This window comes from Pongo abelii, chromosome 11 (genome assembly GCF_028885655.2).
Source record: "Pongo abelii isolate AG06213 chromosome 11, NHGRI_mPonAbe1-v2.0_pri, whole genome shotgun sequence".
Lineage (NCBI taxonomy): Eukaryota > Metazoa > Chordata > Mammalia > Primates > Hominidae > Pongo > Pongo abelii.
The window spans coordinates 61,133,615-61,152,359 of record NC_071996.2 but is presented as its reverse complement, the minus strand read 5'-3'; the positions used below and the strand labels follow the sequence as shown (position 1 = coordinate 61,152,359).

The 18,745-nt window shown below is 43.3% G+C and overlaps 1 protein-coding gene across 16 annotated transcripts in view; it reads right to left on the bottom strand.

Annotated features, from left to right (window-relative positions):
• The window catches only part of PKP4 (plakophilin 4), a 227,166-nt gene that overhangs the window by 8,949 nt on the left and 199,472 nt on the right, over positions 1–18,745 (bottom strand). For all 16 annotated transcript variants that reach the window (XR_008522613.2, XM_063712604.1, XM_063712605.1 and 13 more), the window contains 6 exons: positions 14,107–14,290; positions 10,968–11,085; positions 9,337–9,528; positions 8,980–9,153; positions 5,877–6,027; positions 2,544–2,739 (listed from right to left, as the gene is read on the bottom strand). Coding sequence is in view for 15 of the 16 variants with exons in the window: in XM_063712604.1 (XP_063568674.1) it covers positions 2,544–2,739; positions 5,877–6,027; positions 8,980–9,153; positions 9,337–9,528; positions 10,968–11,085; positions 14,107–14,290 (1,015 nt within the window). In the remaining variant the exon portion in view is untranslated. The remainder of the gene's footprint in view (positions 1–2,543; positions 2,740–5,876; positions 6,028–8,979; positions 9,154–9,336; positions 9,529–10,967; positions 11,086–14,106; positions 14,291–18,745) is intronic.

Here is an 18,745-nt window from a genome sequence, read left to right as displayed (position 1 = left end):
CCACAGCTGCCTGGGAGGATGACAACTCAAACACTCGACCAGGCAAGACTGTGCCCGCGATATGCCTTGACAAAAACAGACTACATATTTTCAGACACAAATTCCATGAGCAGAAACCTGACCCATGAGAAAAGCAAGGAAGATTCTTTGCTCTCCTTTGCAGCAAAACTCCTTGAAAGAGTTATGTACTTGCATCTCTAATTTCCACCATCCCACCTTCTCTTAAACATAGGGCCTCCATATTGTTACATCCGAAGGTCAAGTTGCAGTCCTCATCCTGAGTCACTGTATTTCACCTTGGGAGCCGCTGCTCTAAGTCAGTAGCTTCACGGGTAAGTGCAGAGGGGATGCAGTGCCCTGCCTTGGCTAAGGCCATCAGATCACCACGCTGGGGTGGGCCTCCTATACCCCTCATTGGTTCTGCTCCAGCCCCACCGGCTTCCCTCTGTTCCTCAAGCACACGAGGTCCTCTAGCTTCTCAGGGCTCTCTCACTTGATGTCCCCCTTTAACTGAAATGCTCTTCCCCCAGGGAGCTGCACTGTTCCTTCCCTGCCTCCTCCAGCTCTATGCTCAAAAGGCACGGTCTCTGCAAGGCCTTCATTGACTAGCATCCCTCTCCCCAGCATGGCCCACCACCCGCCCTGACATTATTATGCGCCCTGCCCCTCAGCACCACCCACCATGCTCCATGCGTTTCTGTTCGTTTGGCACCTTGTCTGCGTCTACCTCGCCCCTGGAACGTAAGCTACCTCGGGTGGGGCTGTCATGCGACCTGTCTGCTACTGCAAGCCCAGCATAGAGAACAGCGTCTGGCACACAGCAGGCAGGCAGTAAGTACTTGTGAAAGAAGTTAAGTGTGTGGAGCTAGAAGACAATTTGATTTGGTCCAGGACTTTCCGAATCTCTGGTTTTGAAAAACAGATTAGACTGGGTAGCAATTTTCTTAATATGCAAAGGTTCTGGCACTGGCTCAGCATCTCAGCCTCTTCTTATGCTGCTCACAAGTGCAGGCTGTCCAGCGACATTTTAAGAGCATAAGTGATTACGGTACCACTCACTCCCCTTCCCAGCCCTCCCCACCCACTATAACCATTTATTACTAATTAAATAGAAAAAAATACATTTAAAAAAAGGACTGAAAGGAAATATCATTACTGCTGATAGGTGTGGTTTCTGGGAGATGAGAATATGGTTTTAGATTATTCTTATATTTTAGAAACTCCTTCAAAAGTATAAAGATGAGATGTAATGTGAGTTCCAGCACTGTCATTTGGCCAATTAATAAATATTCACCAAACACCTGTTATGAGCAGGCCAGGCTTATTCTAGATGCTAAGGATATAGCAGTGAACCAAAATAAAAATCCCTGCTATGGAAGAGTCAGGTATAAGAGGAAGACGTAACTTCCACAGCAAGGGGAAATCAGCGCTATGGAGAGAGCAAAGCAGGGGGCTGGGGGAGAGGGCTGCCATGGTACTGTGGCTCAGTGAGGTTGCTGTCCTGCTGTTCTGAGATGGCACCAGGCATCCTACTTACCATTTCTCTGATCTGATACTAAGGCAAACTTATAGTCACTGCTACAGCTCCATGACAAGCAGCCTTCAATTTTTACCACTGATTCTCTAGTCCTTCCTTCCTGCTTCATCAGTGAGGTATCATGCAGAAGCAAAGGGAAATGCGCCATCCAAGCCTGGGGCACATCCTGAGGCCACACAGCAGCCCTGCTGCAGAGCAGTAATTTTAATACTTTCTGGGTATGTGGCAGAAAACTCAATTCCAGAACTGGGGATTCAAGAAGACGTTCTTGCAGAACAGGCACTCAGGCCTGGAGCAGAGAGACAAGGGCACAAGGGAAATGGTGCCCCCCAGATTTTCCTCATCCTGGCATTTCCAGTTCTTCCAGGAGTTGGCACGACCGGTTGTGGCTTTAGGGACTGCTATGGTCTGAAAGTCTGTGTCCCTTCCAAAGTTCATATGTTGAAATTCCAACCCCCAAGGTGATGGTATTAGGAGGTGGGGCCTTTGAGAGGTGATTAGATCATGAGGGTAGAGCCCTCATGAATGGCATTAGCATCCTTATAAAAACAGGCCTGAGACCTCTCCCTCCTCCTACCATGCAAGGACAGCTGAAAGGCACCATCTATGAACCAGAATGGGGGCCCTCACCAGACACCAAATCTGTTGGTGCCCTGATCTTGGATTTCCTAGCCTCTAGAACTGTGAGAAATAAATTTCTGTTGTTTATAAGCCACCCAGTTCACAACATTTTGTTATAGCAGAACAAACAGACTAAGACAGAGACAAATACCAATGTAGGAGTGAGGGTGTTACAATAAAGTGAAAACCAAAAAAAGGCCCCATAACAGAAAACACTTCTCCCAGCATAGCAGGTTGTAAGTGCTGGAGACTGCTTAGCTTATCGGCATGTAAGAAATGCAAAAATAAATCCTTTCCAATAGGAAAGGTATCCTCAACATAGGCCTCATCACAGGACAATCTCAGGAATAAGAGCACTACTTGCACCTCCTTGCCGCAGACTTGCCTGTCGCCCCTGCCTTTGGTTATGTTCACCAGCTTCTCTATGCCTCCCGAGTCGGCCAGGGCTTTCGCATTCTCCATGTTTTTGCTGGTGACCTCGTGCAGAGCACAGCAGATGGCTGCCATGGTCTCATCAGACAAGACACCGGGGCCGTTGCCGCCGGGGAGTCGGTTGACCAGGTCTCGCATGGCGTATTTGCCTGCCAATGGCAAAAGAGTAAATTCTACTTCCAGAAGGTACTAGGTTTTTGTTATTGTTGTTCAGATTCTGGTGGTATGCAATCTTTTAAAAATAAAACCCCCAAAGAGACGATAATAGGGGAAAAAACCAAAACCCATGGCAAAGAAGAAAAGGACAAATGTCATTATAAGAGGAAAGCTAACATTTATTGCAACGTCACTTGCAGAAATGATTTATTTATAAAACATTACTGTCAATTGCTGAAAGCAAATGTAAATCAATGCGTAAAATTGGGTAGACAAATCAAGTTGCTTTCATTCAAGTATTTTCAGTAACATTGAGTAATGAAGGAATTATAATAGTAAATTTTATTCTCAATGGAATTCCTATGCATCACAAATACCTCAATTTCCTTAGAGCTTTTTAAAACTTACCTTTGAATCTGGACCAAGTCAGGCTGCCAAACAATACTTTTCGTTAGATCTTTCTGGATCTTAATGTATAAACTGGGTACAGTTATATATTTTTGTGTATAGAGCTGAGGTGTACAGCAACTCATCTGACAATGGTGGCAACATGTTAGTTTCTTTAAAAGATGACACAAGTAAAAGTTCTGGTATTAAAATTATAAGTATGTTATCTCCCAGGAATAATGCAATAATAATGAAATTCTTGCTAAGACAAGGCGAGGGGAGTTTCACAGTTATTGAGGTATTTCTTTATAGATACTGAATTTTTCTTATTCCTCTCCAAAAAGAGATTACCTCTAGCTTTTTCAACTTCGATTATCAACTGACAAACTGTAAGTGCACTACAAACAAAAGAAATGAACTAAAGTGCAAGTAAACATCTTCTTAGTTTTCCCCTATGCTAATAATTGAGTGGATGTGAAATGGGTTTTTTATAAAGGCCTGTTTATATACAGTGGTAAGCAGAAGAAGACAGGTCTCAGCTACATGCTGTGTAATGTACAGCACTCGGAGGGAAGGCTCTGGCTTGCTCACAACAAACACTGCTATGAAGAGTGGAAAAACAGTGCTGACACTGTAAGGCCACAAGATAAATGTGGTTTTCAGAGCAGATGATAAGTTAGCTCTGGTGATTTTGAATACTCATGAATGACCAAAAGGCCCATGACATGTAATTTGTCATTTTGCTAATGCATAACTTTAAATTGCACTCCTGGGGGTTAGGCTGAGGCAGCTCACTCTGCCTATGAATGAGTGAGCCTGGCGGTCCCCTCAGAACTTGCAGCTCCAGACAGCAGGGTGGGTCCCACTCAGTTGAGTATGTAGTAACTTTTATGAAGTGATAAAACTTTGCTTTTTTGTGAAAAATGGCTCTGAAAAGAAAGTCCTTTGCTAGTGCTGATGATGAATGTGAAAAAAGAGGGAAGAGGTCAGAGAAGGGGAAGTTTCCTAGGAACTGAAGCACTGGGTAAATTAGAGCCAAATACTGAATCCAAGAGCGAGGCAGATCTCACAGGAAGACAGGAATAGGGAAACAAAAAAGACTGATGGAACAGTTCAAGAGTGCTCCAGCCGGGTTAAAAAAAAAACAAAAAAAAACTCATCACTGGAGAGGCAGAAGGCCAGTGGAAGTTAAAAAGGGTTATTCACAGAAAACAAAGAAATGCACTGAGAGGAAGCCAAGACTTAGAACACACATTCCTCTTGCCAAAGGTCTTAGCACTTCACAGTACCAGCTCAAGGCCTCCTGTCTACCTGTGTCTTTGTGTTGTGAAATATGACAGGCCACAGGATATACGTGTCAACCATTTATTTTTTAGCATTAAAAATGCCCAAATTATACATGCTTCTTATAAGAAATCCAAACAATATAGACATAAGAAAAATAACTTTAAAGAATATCTCTCTTTAGGGACCTGAAGGATTTCTGTAAAGGAAGTGTGGGAACTGAGAGATATGGCACATCTACAAGAATCAGGCATGAGCTGGACCATGAACAGGGTGTGAAGGAACTTCCTTTCCTCTCCGTAGGGGGATGGTGTGTTAAGAGCAGGTTAATCTGGGCAACAATTCAAAATAGCAATTCTGTCAGCCACTGTGTGAAGGGCTTCCATTGTAAGTCATCACGTTTAATCCTTACAGCAACTCTTTATGGTAAACATCATCGCCCTTGTTTCTCTCTCCTTCTCTCATGGCAGGTGTATTTTAAGTTTACTATAGATTCACATGAATCCACATAAGATCTTGTCCCATTTCCCCTCCTTCTCCCCTGACCTGTCACCAGCTGTGGGGCTTGGCATGGAGCTCTCTCATTTCCTCTTTACAGCAAACCCACAGTAGGAACAGCAGGCATCAACAGCTCCCCTTCAGAGATGAGGAGTTTCCTTTCATTTCCAATCTAGATAGAATTACGGAGCCTGAACAGGGTTATACAGGACACCCCAGGTTGCATGGCCAGTGAGCAGCATATCCTAGGAACGAAGCTCAGGTTTATGGGGGTCCCTGATGTCTTCTTTAACCCGCATCCTGCCTAGGATGCGACAATGCCACAGAGGCAAGCAAGCTGCCTGGGGTGCGGGGCGTACAGAGGTCCTCACTGTTTGGTTTGTGCATGTGCCAACCCTACCTTGTACAAACCTGAGAGTAAAGGCCTCCTAAAATGTTGTGCCTTTGGGGTCTTGCTTAGCTCACCCTAGTCCTGCCCCTGCCCTGGGTGGAAATGATGTTGGGACAGTGGTTCTTCTCTGGGATAAAGATTTATACCAATGTGAGAGGGGAAAGCTACAAAACATTCATGTGATTTTTTATTTAGAGTATGGTAGTGTTGGTGAATTAGCAGGTATCAGTCCAAAAATTGGAAAGGGAGATTAAGATTTTTTGTTGCTCAGGATATAGAGAACTCTCTTAGAAATGAGAGACACTAACCCTACTAGTGTTGTAAGGTACAACTAAAATTGCTGGCCTTTCTGAAAATTTACCTTCCCTAATCAATGATTAATTAATGAGCTTGCCTCCTGCTGAAAAAGAATGGTCACAAAGCAGGAGTACTCAAATATGCCAAGAAACTGGAGACTAGGGCTCAGCTGTTAATGATTTTACAAGCCATGTATTTATTAATCAAAAGAAGAGTTTCATGAATTTTGTAGCTGCTCTCACATTTACAGCTCATCTTGTCATCAGAACATACCTATGAGCTCCTTGTTGCGAACATCTAGTGCCATATTCCTCAAGGCAGTTGCCACGGAAGAAACAACTCTATCGTTATCCATTCTCAGAAGCTCCACAAGGATGGGGAGCCCCTTTTCTTTTCGGACGGCCGCCCGGATATATGCTGCAAACTAGCGAGAAAAATAAGGCAGGAAGTAATATAAAACAGAGTTCCACTCTCATATGTTACTGTCACCTAAAAAAGATGTTTCCAAAAGATGAACTAATAGACTAAATGGTTTCTTTCCAATTGAAGATCAAATCTGTGGTGTCAGTGAAGAGAAAACCAAAGTTGGGGAGAAAGATAGGCTGGAATGACTGATTTAAAAAGAAATCCCAAAGCCTGAAAATCTCAAACCACCATCTGCCAGATATTTTTGTGCAGAAAAGAGAAGGCAGTGATTACTTTCTATCTCAGATACATAAACATGATTAAGGAAGGATCGTGTGTTTTCTTTGCAGTTGGTCCCCTGCCAAACCCAGAGGCTATAAATAGGATGGCAGAGACAGTAACCCATCAGCACACATGAAAGGAGAACCTGTCTCCATCAAGTCATTTTTTTTCTATATTCCCTGCAACAATATTTCGAGTTCAGTAACCTGTCAAAGAGATTAGCTGGAAAAATCCCTTGCCTCAGAAGAAAGGGAATTCTCCAGAAACATCCAGCATCATAATTCATACAGCCTGGTGAAAAAGTATATTTGTGTGCAAAATGCATTCTCACTCAAGATTAGTTAGCTGCTGATGCTGTTTTTTAAAAATCCATAGTCAAGAAATTTTTCTGTGACTATGAAGCAACTCTGTACTGCGAGTCAGTTTGTATATCTTATAAAATGGAAATGAGCGCTAAGTCATCAGTGAAACAACCAAAAAGAGTAACATTAGAAAACGGTTCTTTAATCTTGTTTCCAGCTTTGAGCTTTAATTGACTTTTTCAACCAATGCAAATCATCTTTCAAATTTTAGGGTAATTGAAAGATGCTGCTCATAAAACATCTACTTTCCTGCTGTGACCAAGACATTAGGACAGAGATCTACCAGCCCTTTGTATTATTTCAAACATTAAAATATGTGATTGACCATCCAGTTTCTTGAATACCAACAGAATATTTTAATAATACAAATAAGAGGGAAAGATGCATTTCAAAGATCCTATTTATATTCTGCATATGAAATGCATACTCCTATTTTTCAAATCACATGAAATCTATGGGGGGAAAATGAAGTACATGACTCGTTACTAGGCAAAGCACTCAGGCAGTTTTATGAACTTCTCTCTCTGAAACCTGCAACAACAGAACCATCTCCTTCTGTCTCACTTGGAGACCTACCAGCCCAGCCCAGCCCAGCCGAGCCCGTCTCCCTTCTGGAGAACTACAGTCATCGCGGCTCCTGAAATAGCTTCTTACTTGATAACATCTGTGGCCATGATTATCTCATTTTCTTAGTGAAGGTCCAATATTTTAACTCACTATTGAAATTGCTTAGATATAATGTTTATATTTTAAATGAGCTTTGCCATCTAACTCTCTCACTAAATGATCCCAGACATGAACTTCTAAACAACTCAAATCACATCGATTCCAATTACCGTCTTTTTTATTATCATCAAATGATCCTCTGGTCACAGAAGCTGAAGGTGAACGCTGTTCTACAACATAAATGTTTATAAATACTTATGTGCTGGGAGTATCTCACTAAATCCTCACAACCACTTTATAAGGCAGGTATTAATATTCACTTTGTTTTAGGGAGGTGGAAACTGTGGGCAGAGCCCCTAGGCTGCCAGACAGTAAGCAGAGTGGCCTGGATTCAGAGCCAGCACTTACACACTGAGTCACTGGCACTTTAACAAAATAACCACACCGGCTTAGCACTAGACCATAGTTATCGGTCTATATTCAACATAGTGGCCACTTGCACGAAACAAACCAAACCTAGGCTTATCAATGCTTTTCACTATCTTGAAAACACCATCACCAAAAGATTCTCATTTTGGGGGGTTAAGGTGGGAGAAGAAGCCCACAGCAAGCATTGTAGTAACTCTACTAAAATACACCTGTCAAGAAATTACTAGAGGTTGAAAATGTCTCAGACAAGGACTGTCTGGGAAGTTGCTGGGGGACATTTAGAAAGTTCTGAGAACTTGCTTACAGTGGTAACAAGAGGAAACTGTCTTCAGTTTTCATAGTCATACATTTGCAAAAAGATGCAGAAACCTTAGACACAGGCATGTCTGTAACCATCTGAGAGGAACAAAGGTCCTCTATCCCTCCCCAGTGCTGCCCAACCTGTGTTCTGTTCTGCCACTCAAGATTTCTCACCTTTGTATTGCTGCACTGGCTCCCAAATCCAGTCCCTGCTTCTAACTCTCCCTTCCTCGAATCCACCTTTTGCACTGCCATGGAAGTGGGTGAGCAGTGATATTAGCCCGTCTCTGTCACTCATCTGCCCAGACTCTTTCGGTAGTCCCTCCTGTGTGTAGGTTAGGATTCAGCTCCTGAAGTTTGGCCTTCAGGCCTATCCATGATGCCTGGCTCCATTGTGGGCCCCAGTGAGCAGCCAGTAGTCCTGGCCCACACTGTCTTCTCTGCACCACAAGACTGTCCTCCTGTAGTCCCTGTTATCTGGATGGCTCCTTCCACACCGCAGCCTCAGCCTCTACAGGCTTACTTTCACTCATCTTTAGAGATTCTGCCAGGCAGCATCCCCTTCAGGAAATCTCCTCCATGTCCTTACTCCGCTCTTTTCCTGAACTTCCCTTACACTGTGTGGCTGGGTTAGATGTCTTCTTTCAGGACCCCACAGCACACACATCCTGTAGCTTCTACACTGTGCTGGCACCGTCTGTTTTTCTCACTAGCCTTCTGTTTCTCATAGTGAGGGACTTGTATTTATCTTTGTATCCCCAGAGCAACTGCTTGTCTCCCTTTTTTCCCTTTACCTCCTTCACAGACAAACTAAGTAACTGTGACCCTTTCACCATCAGGGCTGATCTGACTGAGGCAGAACATATACATATAACATTTCAAGTTAGTTTGCAAAGATGGAAAGAAGTGTAGATAAGCGGAAGTCATCCTACCTTCCAGTTGCCAGCAGAGAGGTTCTGGAGAGACCCGGCAGAGCCTTCCAAGGTGGCTGGGTTGGAACTTTCTGCTAGAAGAGTCAGATATGGTTTTACCACCGATGGGTGCCACAGCATCTCAACCCCTTTGGGGGACTTCGACAATCCTGGGATAGGACCAACTCCATCCCACTGAAAGACAAACAGCACACGTTAAATGGAGGCAGAATGAACACGATCTCCAATACTTGAAAACATTCACCTTTGCGGGACTCAGCTATAGCTACGCAGAAAATTTATTTTCTTGCCAAATATGTGATTCCTCACTCCCAGAAAAATTAAACTTGAGAGTCTCATATCAAATAAAATGCTAACTTGATCTTCTTGCGGAGTCCTCTTTTTCTTTTTCTTCTTCTTCCCCCAGCAACTTGGCTCAGAGTCTTTGCTGGGAGACTCTTTTCCTAGTAAGTCATCCAATTCGTTCAGTCCCAGTAACCGGGCCTGGGGCACCTCCAGCTCCAGCCGATAGGACAGGTTCCTCAGGGTGCACACGCAGTTCTCCACCGTCTGAAACCCAGCATGGCGTATAATTAAAAACAACTCGGCACATTAGAGCAAAACACTTCTGTACTGAACACTACAGACAGGAAATAAATGGGAAATATGAAAGAACTTTTTATTTATGAGAACTTGAAACAATCTGAAGAGAGAATTATGATTCTAGAGTGTTTGTGGAATACCCAGATGACAGGATGCAGGGCCCTTTTCAGTCCTGCTGAGGATTTGACTTTATGCCAACCGAAATGCTTGAGGCTCTGGCCCAGTGTTTCTCCTCAGGGCTGCTGCCATGCAGACTGCACCCATGATGCTTGAGCCTCACTTCTCACTACGCAGATCCTTGGCGTGAAAACAGATGCCCCAATTCCCTCCCTGGGGACAACCATATCCCCAAGTCCTATGTCTGCCTCCTTCTCAACCTCCCAACTCCACCCTCCTTTTGAGCCATGTTCAGCGGTGTCTTTCCCTGCTGACATTTGCCTTCTGTACATGGTCTTTTGTTCCCTAAAAGACTGTATCACACCTCTGATTGGAAGGCCAACTGTCATTTAACTGAGTGTCTAAAACCAAGTTCAGCATTTGCCTATCTAGCAAGCTTCCCTTTCCAACTTGCTTACTCCTCTCAATTTCATCTGCGGATCTCCTGGTTCAATAAGGCTCAAACAAAAACTGGCTGTTCCCTTGCACTCCTCTCTCTTCTCCCAGGCACTCTTCATCCTTTTTTCTCTCAGGCTCACCCTTGCAATCCAACACCTTCCAATGGCCTCTCCTAGTCCAGCCCATCCTGACACCAAGTAACTGGCCCGCTTTGGAAGTCCTGACACTTTCAGTCCCTCTTTCCTGTTCTTTCCACTTTCCTCAGCCCCCAGGAGGATCCTGGATGGTTGTCACAGCTGACAAATGATGAGCAGAATGCCGTGTACTCGGGCACAGGAGGGAGAGGGTAAGGGGCTCATGCTGGGGACAGACCAACCACAGGGCAGCAGCAGCAGGAGGGGGTGTAGAGAGGTGCAGCAACAGTTAGTGCTGGGGGTGGGGACTGTGGACTGCACCGCAGCCAAGAGGGCAGAGAGTTTGGGGGGATTACAGTGCCTCAACCAGGAACTTTTAGTCAGTAGATACTCAAATACTGATGGCTCTGATTCTAGTGCAGATACAGAATTGGAGGAAATAGCAGCATAGGCACCACCCTGAGAATGAGCCTAGGGGAACCAGAGAGAAAGGCTTTACCACACCAAGCCACTCTGTTCTCACGGTTCTCAGGATATTTTCTTAAGTTGCCACGTCCTTGCCCCTGTAATTTTGGAGACGTGCCCTTTGATCTGGAGAGTGGCCTCCTGAGGAGGACAGGATCCGCAGGTCAGACAGAACCAATGGCATGCAAATAGTGGCACTGGGCATCATGGTCACCTGCCACCACGCCCTCCTGCAGCCAGGCCGGCACTGACCTTGCTGTCGTAATCGGATGTGTTCACACACGTGTGGATCACATACAACAGTGAGTCCACCAGCCCCTCGCAGGACCGCATTTGCTTCCGAGCTTCTTCCCCCGCAGAGCTGAGGTTCCTAAAGGGGTGGAGACAGGAGGAGCTGCTGAGATGAACCATGCACTCATCAGCCACAGGGACTTACCTTAAGGATCTGAGAGAGCGAACAACAGGTGGCAGCCACTTAAGAGGTTGGAGGAGGCACTGGGGGCTTGCATGGTAACATCCCTGAAGCTCACAATGATGGCCCACTCCCCATTATCCACACATGGAAGGGAACCTGCACATTTGGACTGTATCTCTCTCATGATGTGTCACTTTCTAACTCCTTCATGTAATTCTTTAGGGGCATATTCTCCTGAGCTTCTTCATATGTAAAAGGGGGAAAATAACAGTAACTACCTCACAGGGTTGCTGTGAAGAAGAAACGAGTTGCTACATAGAAAGTAATTAGAAAAGTGCCTCCTTCCCGGAAGGTGGCCTGCTGTCAGTCATGGTGGTGGCTACTACTAGACATGCTTCACCTCCCTTGTTAGGCCAGAAGCTTCTTGCAGTCCCCTGGGCCTAATGTAATATTTTGTGTGCAGTAAGTATGTGGTCATTAAATGTTTTTTGGATGAACAGAGGAAACATATAATTTCTTGTATTATAAACATTTCAAGTTAAATATAGATATTTGCTTATGCTAAAACTTTTCTGATCTTCTCAATTATAAAACACCCAGAAAACGGTTTTGTGTCTAAATTTTTTTATATCAATTTGCCCTCATAAATTGATACCAAATAAGGATCTATTTTATGTCCCATTAACAATGGTTCTAGGCTAACTGTAAAATTATGCAAATTGAGAATTTGCAAAACTGCGACTAGATGAGGGGGCGGTGGAATGGCGGCTCTCATCTGCCCTGCCTCTCCGCAGCACTTTCCTTTTCTCCACCAGCTTCTGGGACCCCACCTGGCTTCTCTCTCACCTCGCTGCTTCTCAGACTCATCTGCCCACGGGCACCTCCAGGAGTGCCCCAGGTCCTGTCTTGTCTTCATCTTTGCACTCTCCGAGGTGCCTTCTGCTCCTTGTCTTTAATACAACCTATGGACCCATGGCCATAGGTTGGCACACATCTGCCTTTAGCCCTGACTGCTCTCTAGAATTGCGGATTCTTTTCTCCATTGCTTTCTTGACACTGGCACGTAGACAGCTAATTAGACTTCTCAAACTGGACATTGTCAAAACTCTGAGCTGCTCACCCTTCCAAGCATTCTTCTCCCTTTCCCCCATCAACAGCACTTCTGTGCTTGCAGCTGATCCAGCCAAAGGTCTAGGTGTATCCTTATTTCCCCCGTTTCCTCGCTCTTAATATTTGATCTATTAGCAAGCCTTGTCAGCTCTTCCTCCACAAAATAACCCAAATCTGCCTACCTCACCCCAGCACCTGGTCTAGGCCACTCTCACTGTTTGCCGGGATCTCTGCAACAGTCTGATGTTCCTGTCTCTACTTCTGCCTGTACTCACTCTTCCACACTGCAGCCAGAAACAAGGCCCACTACTCCACTGCTTAGAACACTCTGATGGTTTCCCATGGCACTTGGAATAAAATGCAAACCCCATCTGACTTAACAAAATCCTATATAATCTGGTACCACTCTGCCCTTTGCTCAGTAGGCTATGGCTGCAAGCTCATTTCTGCTCCAGAACCTTTACCTTAACCGTTCCCTTGACTGGCCTATGACTCTTGTCTTCCCCAACACCACCCTCTAGTGAGCCACTCCTTGTGGTATTTCAGACGTAAGCTTAAATTTAAACTCCTTGAGAGACCCCCTGACCACCAAAGTAACCATTCAATAACCCTCACATCACCCTATTTATTTTTATGGCACCTACTGTTATTTTCTTGTTTCCTTGTTTGTCTGTCTTCCTGGCAGAATGTGGTTCCATCAGAGCAGGGATCTAGTCTGTTTTATTCGTCACTGGTTTCACACAGAGGGCATTCACCAAATGTTTCTATCCCTGACCCACTGGGGGAGCTACAGTGAGTCCTGCCCCAGGCTCTCCCTGAAGCCTAGCTGGCTGGCTGAAGAGTAATCCTAGCTCCCTGGATGACTGCTAGGCCATGAGACCCACCCTGAGATGTGGGCATCTGAATTAGGAGGAGCTGGCCTGCATTCTGGGATCCTGACTCTTGCTACCTCCCCACCAACACTGCCCCCTGACCAGGGCCGATAGCCACCTGTCACAATGCTGGAAGGGTGCAGACCAGCCACACAAGCTTTGCTCTCTTTCAGGCTGTCTGTCTTGGTGATGCTAGATGTTAAACAGCATTCACTGAGTGCTCATGCGATGACACTGTGCTAAGCACCTTCCACAAGTACCTGCTGACCCCTCACAGCTCTGAGGTGGTATTATCATTCCTGTTCTACAGATGAGGAAATGGAGGCTCAAAGGGGTCCTGGAAGCCAGGTGGTCTGAGACCAGAGCCCACTCTTTCTGTCCCTGTGCCACTCTGCCCTAAGGCTTGCTTCCAGTTCCCAGGGTACTGTAAGGCTGGGAAACAGGGTCAAAATGGAGCTGATGAGTGTTAACGGCAAATAATGAACTCTACTGTGCACACTTGAAAGCGGCTTTATATATAGATTTTAACTGTAAAAGATAATGACTAAAAAAGAGTATTTGGGCTCATTTTCACTTACTTATAAAACTTGAAACTGATTGTTTAAATCACACACCTCTTTAAAAGCAAAATGGTTTTAACCACCACATTTTGAATTTAAACAAACAGCAGGCTGCAAACACATTAGCAATCAGAATGCGATTACCAGAAAAATGCTGTTAAAGTGGAAAACACTGGAATTTTGGCAGTAATCTTAGACTGAATGGGCCTTTCTGAGTAAGTCACAGAAGTCATTTACAAGATAACTTCTTTAAGGCCACAAGTCTGTGCTCACGATGTTTTTCTCCCAGAATAACAAAGTCCAGTGGCCTAAATTTTGAAATAAAAACTGGAAACTTAGATAGATGTTAATAAAGTAAGTCCTAAAATCAATTTACCTATGACACATATTATTTAATCACAGAACTAATTGGAAAGAAGAAATAAAGAATTTACCTCAGGCAACCTGTTGTGTTACGCAGAACTAGTGAAGTCTGAAATTTAATTTTATGATCATCATCAAAAGAAGAGTTATTCCATCCAGAATGTGGAACGATCACAGTGTTTGTTAAGGTTGAGAGAGCATCTCGAATGATTGTCATTTTTACAGCATCACATGAGGATAAATTCCAAAGAACTCCTAAAAATTTGATTTAAAAAATCAAATAAATAGAGATCCTGTGGCTTTAGAAATAAAATAAACATATCAGCTCCAATTAATATGAAGTCAGTCTGTTCTAAACCTAATCTATGGCCTATATTTGCAACCAGGTTGGGAATAGACCTCTAATGAGTTTTGAGTGAATGTATGAGCCTCCGACAACATATTACAAATTCTTAATATTCACCCTCTTGGATTTTAGAGGATGAATATTATACACCCTCTGTATCTATTAGGCAAGGTGACTGTGGATTTTGCAAAGCAAATTAGTTACTCTGTAAAGGGAGAGGGGCACAATCCAAGCAGGGGTCTTGAATATAATGCATCTGTGATTTTTACAAAACTGCTATTCATTGCATTGTATTTTATATTTAATGTCTGTGTGACAAACCATTTTTAGAATTTAGTACTTGGAAAAATATTTCTTTTTCTTGAAAGACTGGCATGTTTTTCTTCATCTGCTTCCTTTTCTTACTTTTGCTATCAGAAAGCTCAAGCTTCAATAAAGCACTTGCTGTAACTTTCCTGGCACGGACGTTTGTTATATTTGCTTCATCCACCTTACTTAGATAAGGTTTAAACACTTCTATCTCAATTTTAAGAGTTTTATTATCATGTGCTTTAGAAATACACGTTACTGTCATTCCTTTTTGGAAATAGGTGAAACTAACAATAAATTAAGAATCGCCTGTACTGTAATTCATATCAAGATTTCAGGATAACAGATCTTAAATGGAGCTTATTAGAGTTCTGTTTAATGATATTAGAGGGCCTTAATTTTTGCATCAAGTATGAGGTAGCTAAAATTATTATCATAGCACAGGTTTTCTAATAATTGCTCTCATAGACATTGGAGCAAATTTGAGATGATACCTACCCTAATGTCATTTTCACATCAGTGCATCTTCCTGAGTAAGAGGAAAGTAAGTGGAGAAGAGATGGTGCAGCTGGTTTTTCTCTGCATTCAAGTCCCCGCCAGAGTCCTACACTCCTGACATACCCTTGGCAAGTTGCTCGAGTCTGTACAGTGCTTTCACAACTACCAACACACAAAAACGTTTGTGGCCTTGCAGAGGGAGGGGTGGCAAAATCTGCCCATGTCCATGGGAGCATGTCAGGCTTGTGAACATGACTGATCAAGAGCGTGGCCCGCAGACAAGACCGAGCACTGCTGCTCCAGCTGTCACGGCCCAAGAAGCCAGCCTGGACACCACCTGCTCAGCCTTCTCTGGGTGCCCCCTGTAAAAGAGGGTGGTATGGGGAGGAAGACAGGAGCTCCTTCCTTTGTGGAGGAAGGGGAGGTAGAAGCCAAGGGCTAGAAGTGAAGAGAGTGAAACAATCTTCTGACTCTAAACTGCATGAGGACTGCCCCTTCCCAGGATTGTCCACGTGCTGTGGAGGGAATGGTTGGACTGGAACCTGATGCTTGTGCTCTGGCCTCCTCTTGTGTTCTGCTCTGCACCTGTGCCCACTACTCTCCTCTTTCACTTGGCTTTGCCTTCTGGACCTTGCTGATTTGGTTTCCCTTGTTCCCCAAGGACTTTTACCCCTTTTCTACTCCTATTCCACAATAACTACAGCCTTCAGGACACAGGATGGGCGGGAGACTTAAGACAGTTCTGAATCAGGCAAGTAAAGACCTTGCTTTACTTCTGAAAGCTTGTTCTGTTCTTCTTTCCTTCTGTTCATGATAGACCTTTGCTTATATAATTATCTTGGGGTACACAAAAGCTAGGGTCCCAGTTAGAAGGCAGCACACATTATGGGTGCTTACGAAAAGAACTTAAATTCTACATTTGGAGCGATTTCTCCACAGATTCTTAGAAAATTGGCCATGCTTCTATATAAAGTGCTTTTGGGCAATGGTTTTAAACTGTGCTCCCCAGATCCTGGGGGTTTTGCTGGCCTCCCTTAGGGGCAGCCATGTGAGGAGTTGAGGAAGAATTGGTCGTAAAGCTCCAGATCCCCACCCCAATTGACTCAGAGCAGCTTCATATTATCTATGCTCAATTTTGGGCTTAATTGTGTTTCTGTTTCAAATCTAAAAGACATTTGATAAGCCTGACAACCACAGAAGGGACCCGGGAGCTAAGGATGAGAAACACTTTTTTTTGGCAGTCTGTCCTGACCAAATAACAGGGCAAGGGAGTGAAAACAGAAGACAGAGTTGTGTCAAGGCATAGCAGGGCAGGACAACAGACTCTGTCACTAACATGGGCTTTAACATTTCCTGCTAGGGAGGCCAACCGTAGTCACTCTGGGCCCTAAAGGGGCCTCCAGGAGCATGACCCAGCCACAGTGGCAGCATGTAGCCCAGAAGCCATCAGTGGGAAAAGGGTGATTCCCTAACCTCCCCTGCTGACAGTTTCATAACATGTGATTCCTAATGCCATTGGCACAAATTTTCTGTCACAGCTTTCGAATTCCTCAATGCATGGCAGAGAGCTGCATTTTTCGATAAGATATTTTCAACTTCACAGAATAAATGCATTCCAGTAAAGTTAGCTGCAAGGCAAGGCATATGGAAAGTAAAGTCTATCATACTATAATATTGGATATATATACAGAAAATTAAACAACCTGTGTCACAAACTTCAGGTGAAAACATGACTAAGAAGAAGAGTGGTTTTTCAGCATATTGGATCCTGGAGTTGCCTAGAAATTCTCTGATTGCGGTCAGAAAAACCTGTTTTTTTGTTGTTTCTGTCTCTACTCCCGGCTACTTCTAACACCTACTTCTGGCAAGAGGATATTTCTCTGATTTGAGAACTTCCCTGATTTTCATGCTGGTGGTAGAACTTTGTCCTGCTCTGTCTTTTTCTTCCCAGGCATTCAGAATGACTGATGGAGTTGTATGTCATTCTACAGCTTAGTATTAGCCAGTATATATACTTGGGATTGGACACAGCGTAAACATTCATACATCAGTGTAAACAATGGTAGCATCACCATTTACTGTGGCTTTACTCTGTGCCAGGCATTGTGTGCTTTACATATAATACCTTAAAGAGCCAAGGTGTCCCAAATTAATTAACTTTCCCTTTTAAATATTTTTATAGGTTTGAAATTCTACATGTTGATCTTTTTTTAAAAAAAGATGAACATTTATATGCTGAAATTAAATTTTAATTTCATTAGGCAAGTATTATATAATGAGGAAGAAATACCCTATCATTATCCATCCTTTTATATGTATGTTGTGTGACACATATGCAGGACACATAGTAGGTGGTCAAAAATATTTGTGATGGATCTATTTTTATATCCTGTATTTGTTTTTAGATTTCTCTTTTATTTCCTACCTATCGGACTTAGCTTATAAGTATTATTATTATTACCTTCCCTTTGTGCCTTTTGGTAAAACTGAGTATTCAGGAGTGTCCTTTAAGTTTGCAACTGGGGGAGAGGATCTCTAACAAAATTTGTCAGCATAGTTTTGCCTGCCTTTCACATTGAGACCAAAACAGATGGTTGCTGAAACCACCATCTTAGTTATGGGGATAGGAGAACCCAGTTGCCATTCTATCTCCCAGAATCGGAAAAGTCACACCAACATGCCAGAATCCCCATCCCTCAAAGTGTAAAATAGAAAGGAACAGTGCTGCCAAATTATAAAATATAAAGTTGTTAAAAAATATGTTACCCTTCAGTAGACAAGTTGAGTATGCTATCTTTTAGTCAACTAAAATGACTTATTGATCATAACACTAGCCTACCATAGAAATTCAGGCTTTCATTTCTGCAGCTTCCAAAGGAAAAAAAAAATATTCACAGTTATTCTTGACCAGAAAAAAGGAAAGGTTCTATTTTTGCTAAGTATGTGGTGTTCAAGGGACCCACCAAAAGGCAGCTTTATCACCCTGCATTGTGTGTTATATTATCCTCTAATCCTGCACTTCGCCACGTAACACAAAGAGTTGCAAGCTTCGGTATGGATTTAACTCGCCATTTTGACTGGTTTTTCTTCCTCACTTTCTATTCCAAAACTAAGGTTAAATAAAGCCAAAACAACCAGCTCTAGTCAACAAATAATGGATTAAAAAGATTTAATTAAACTTAAAAGCCTTAGATATGAAATGATTAATTTGGCTTTTTTGCTCAAAGTAAAAAGCACCTCTCTTAAGACCGGCTAATAACACCTGTGTGTGCTCGACCTCACTAAAACAATGTTCTCTCCACTTTGTCTAGGGCTTCATTTAATGGGTCAGGAACAATCTTGCTAGGGCAGTAAATAATGAATAGAGAATACACCAACTCCCAGATTTAGTAAGACTGATGAGAAAATGAAGAGCTGCAGGATTAGCCTTCTCCATCAACATGATAACCTCTAACTCCAACATCCTAATGCAAAATTTGCTTCAAAAATATTTATCGCCATACTCCATTATCTCCTGGTTCTCAAAGGGAAAGTTAAAAATAAACTAGAATTTGGTT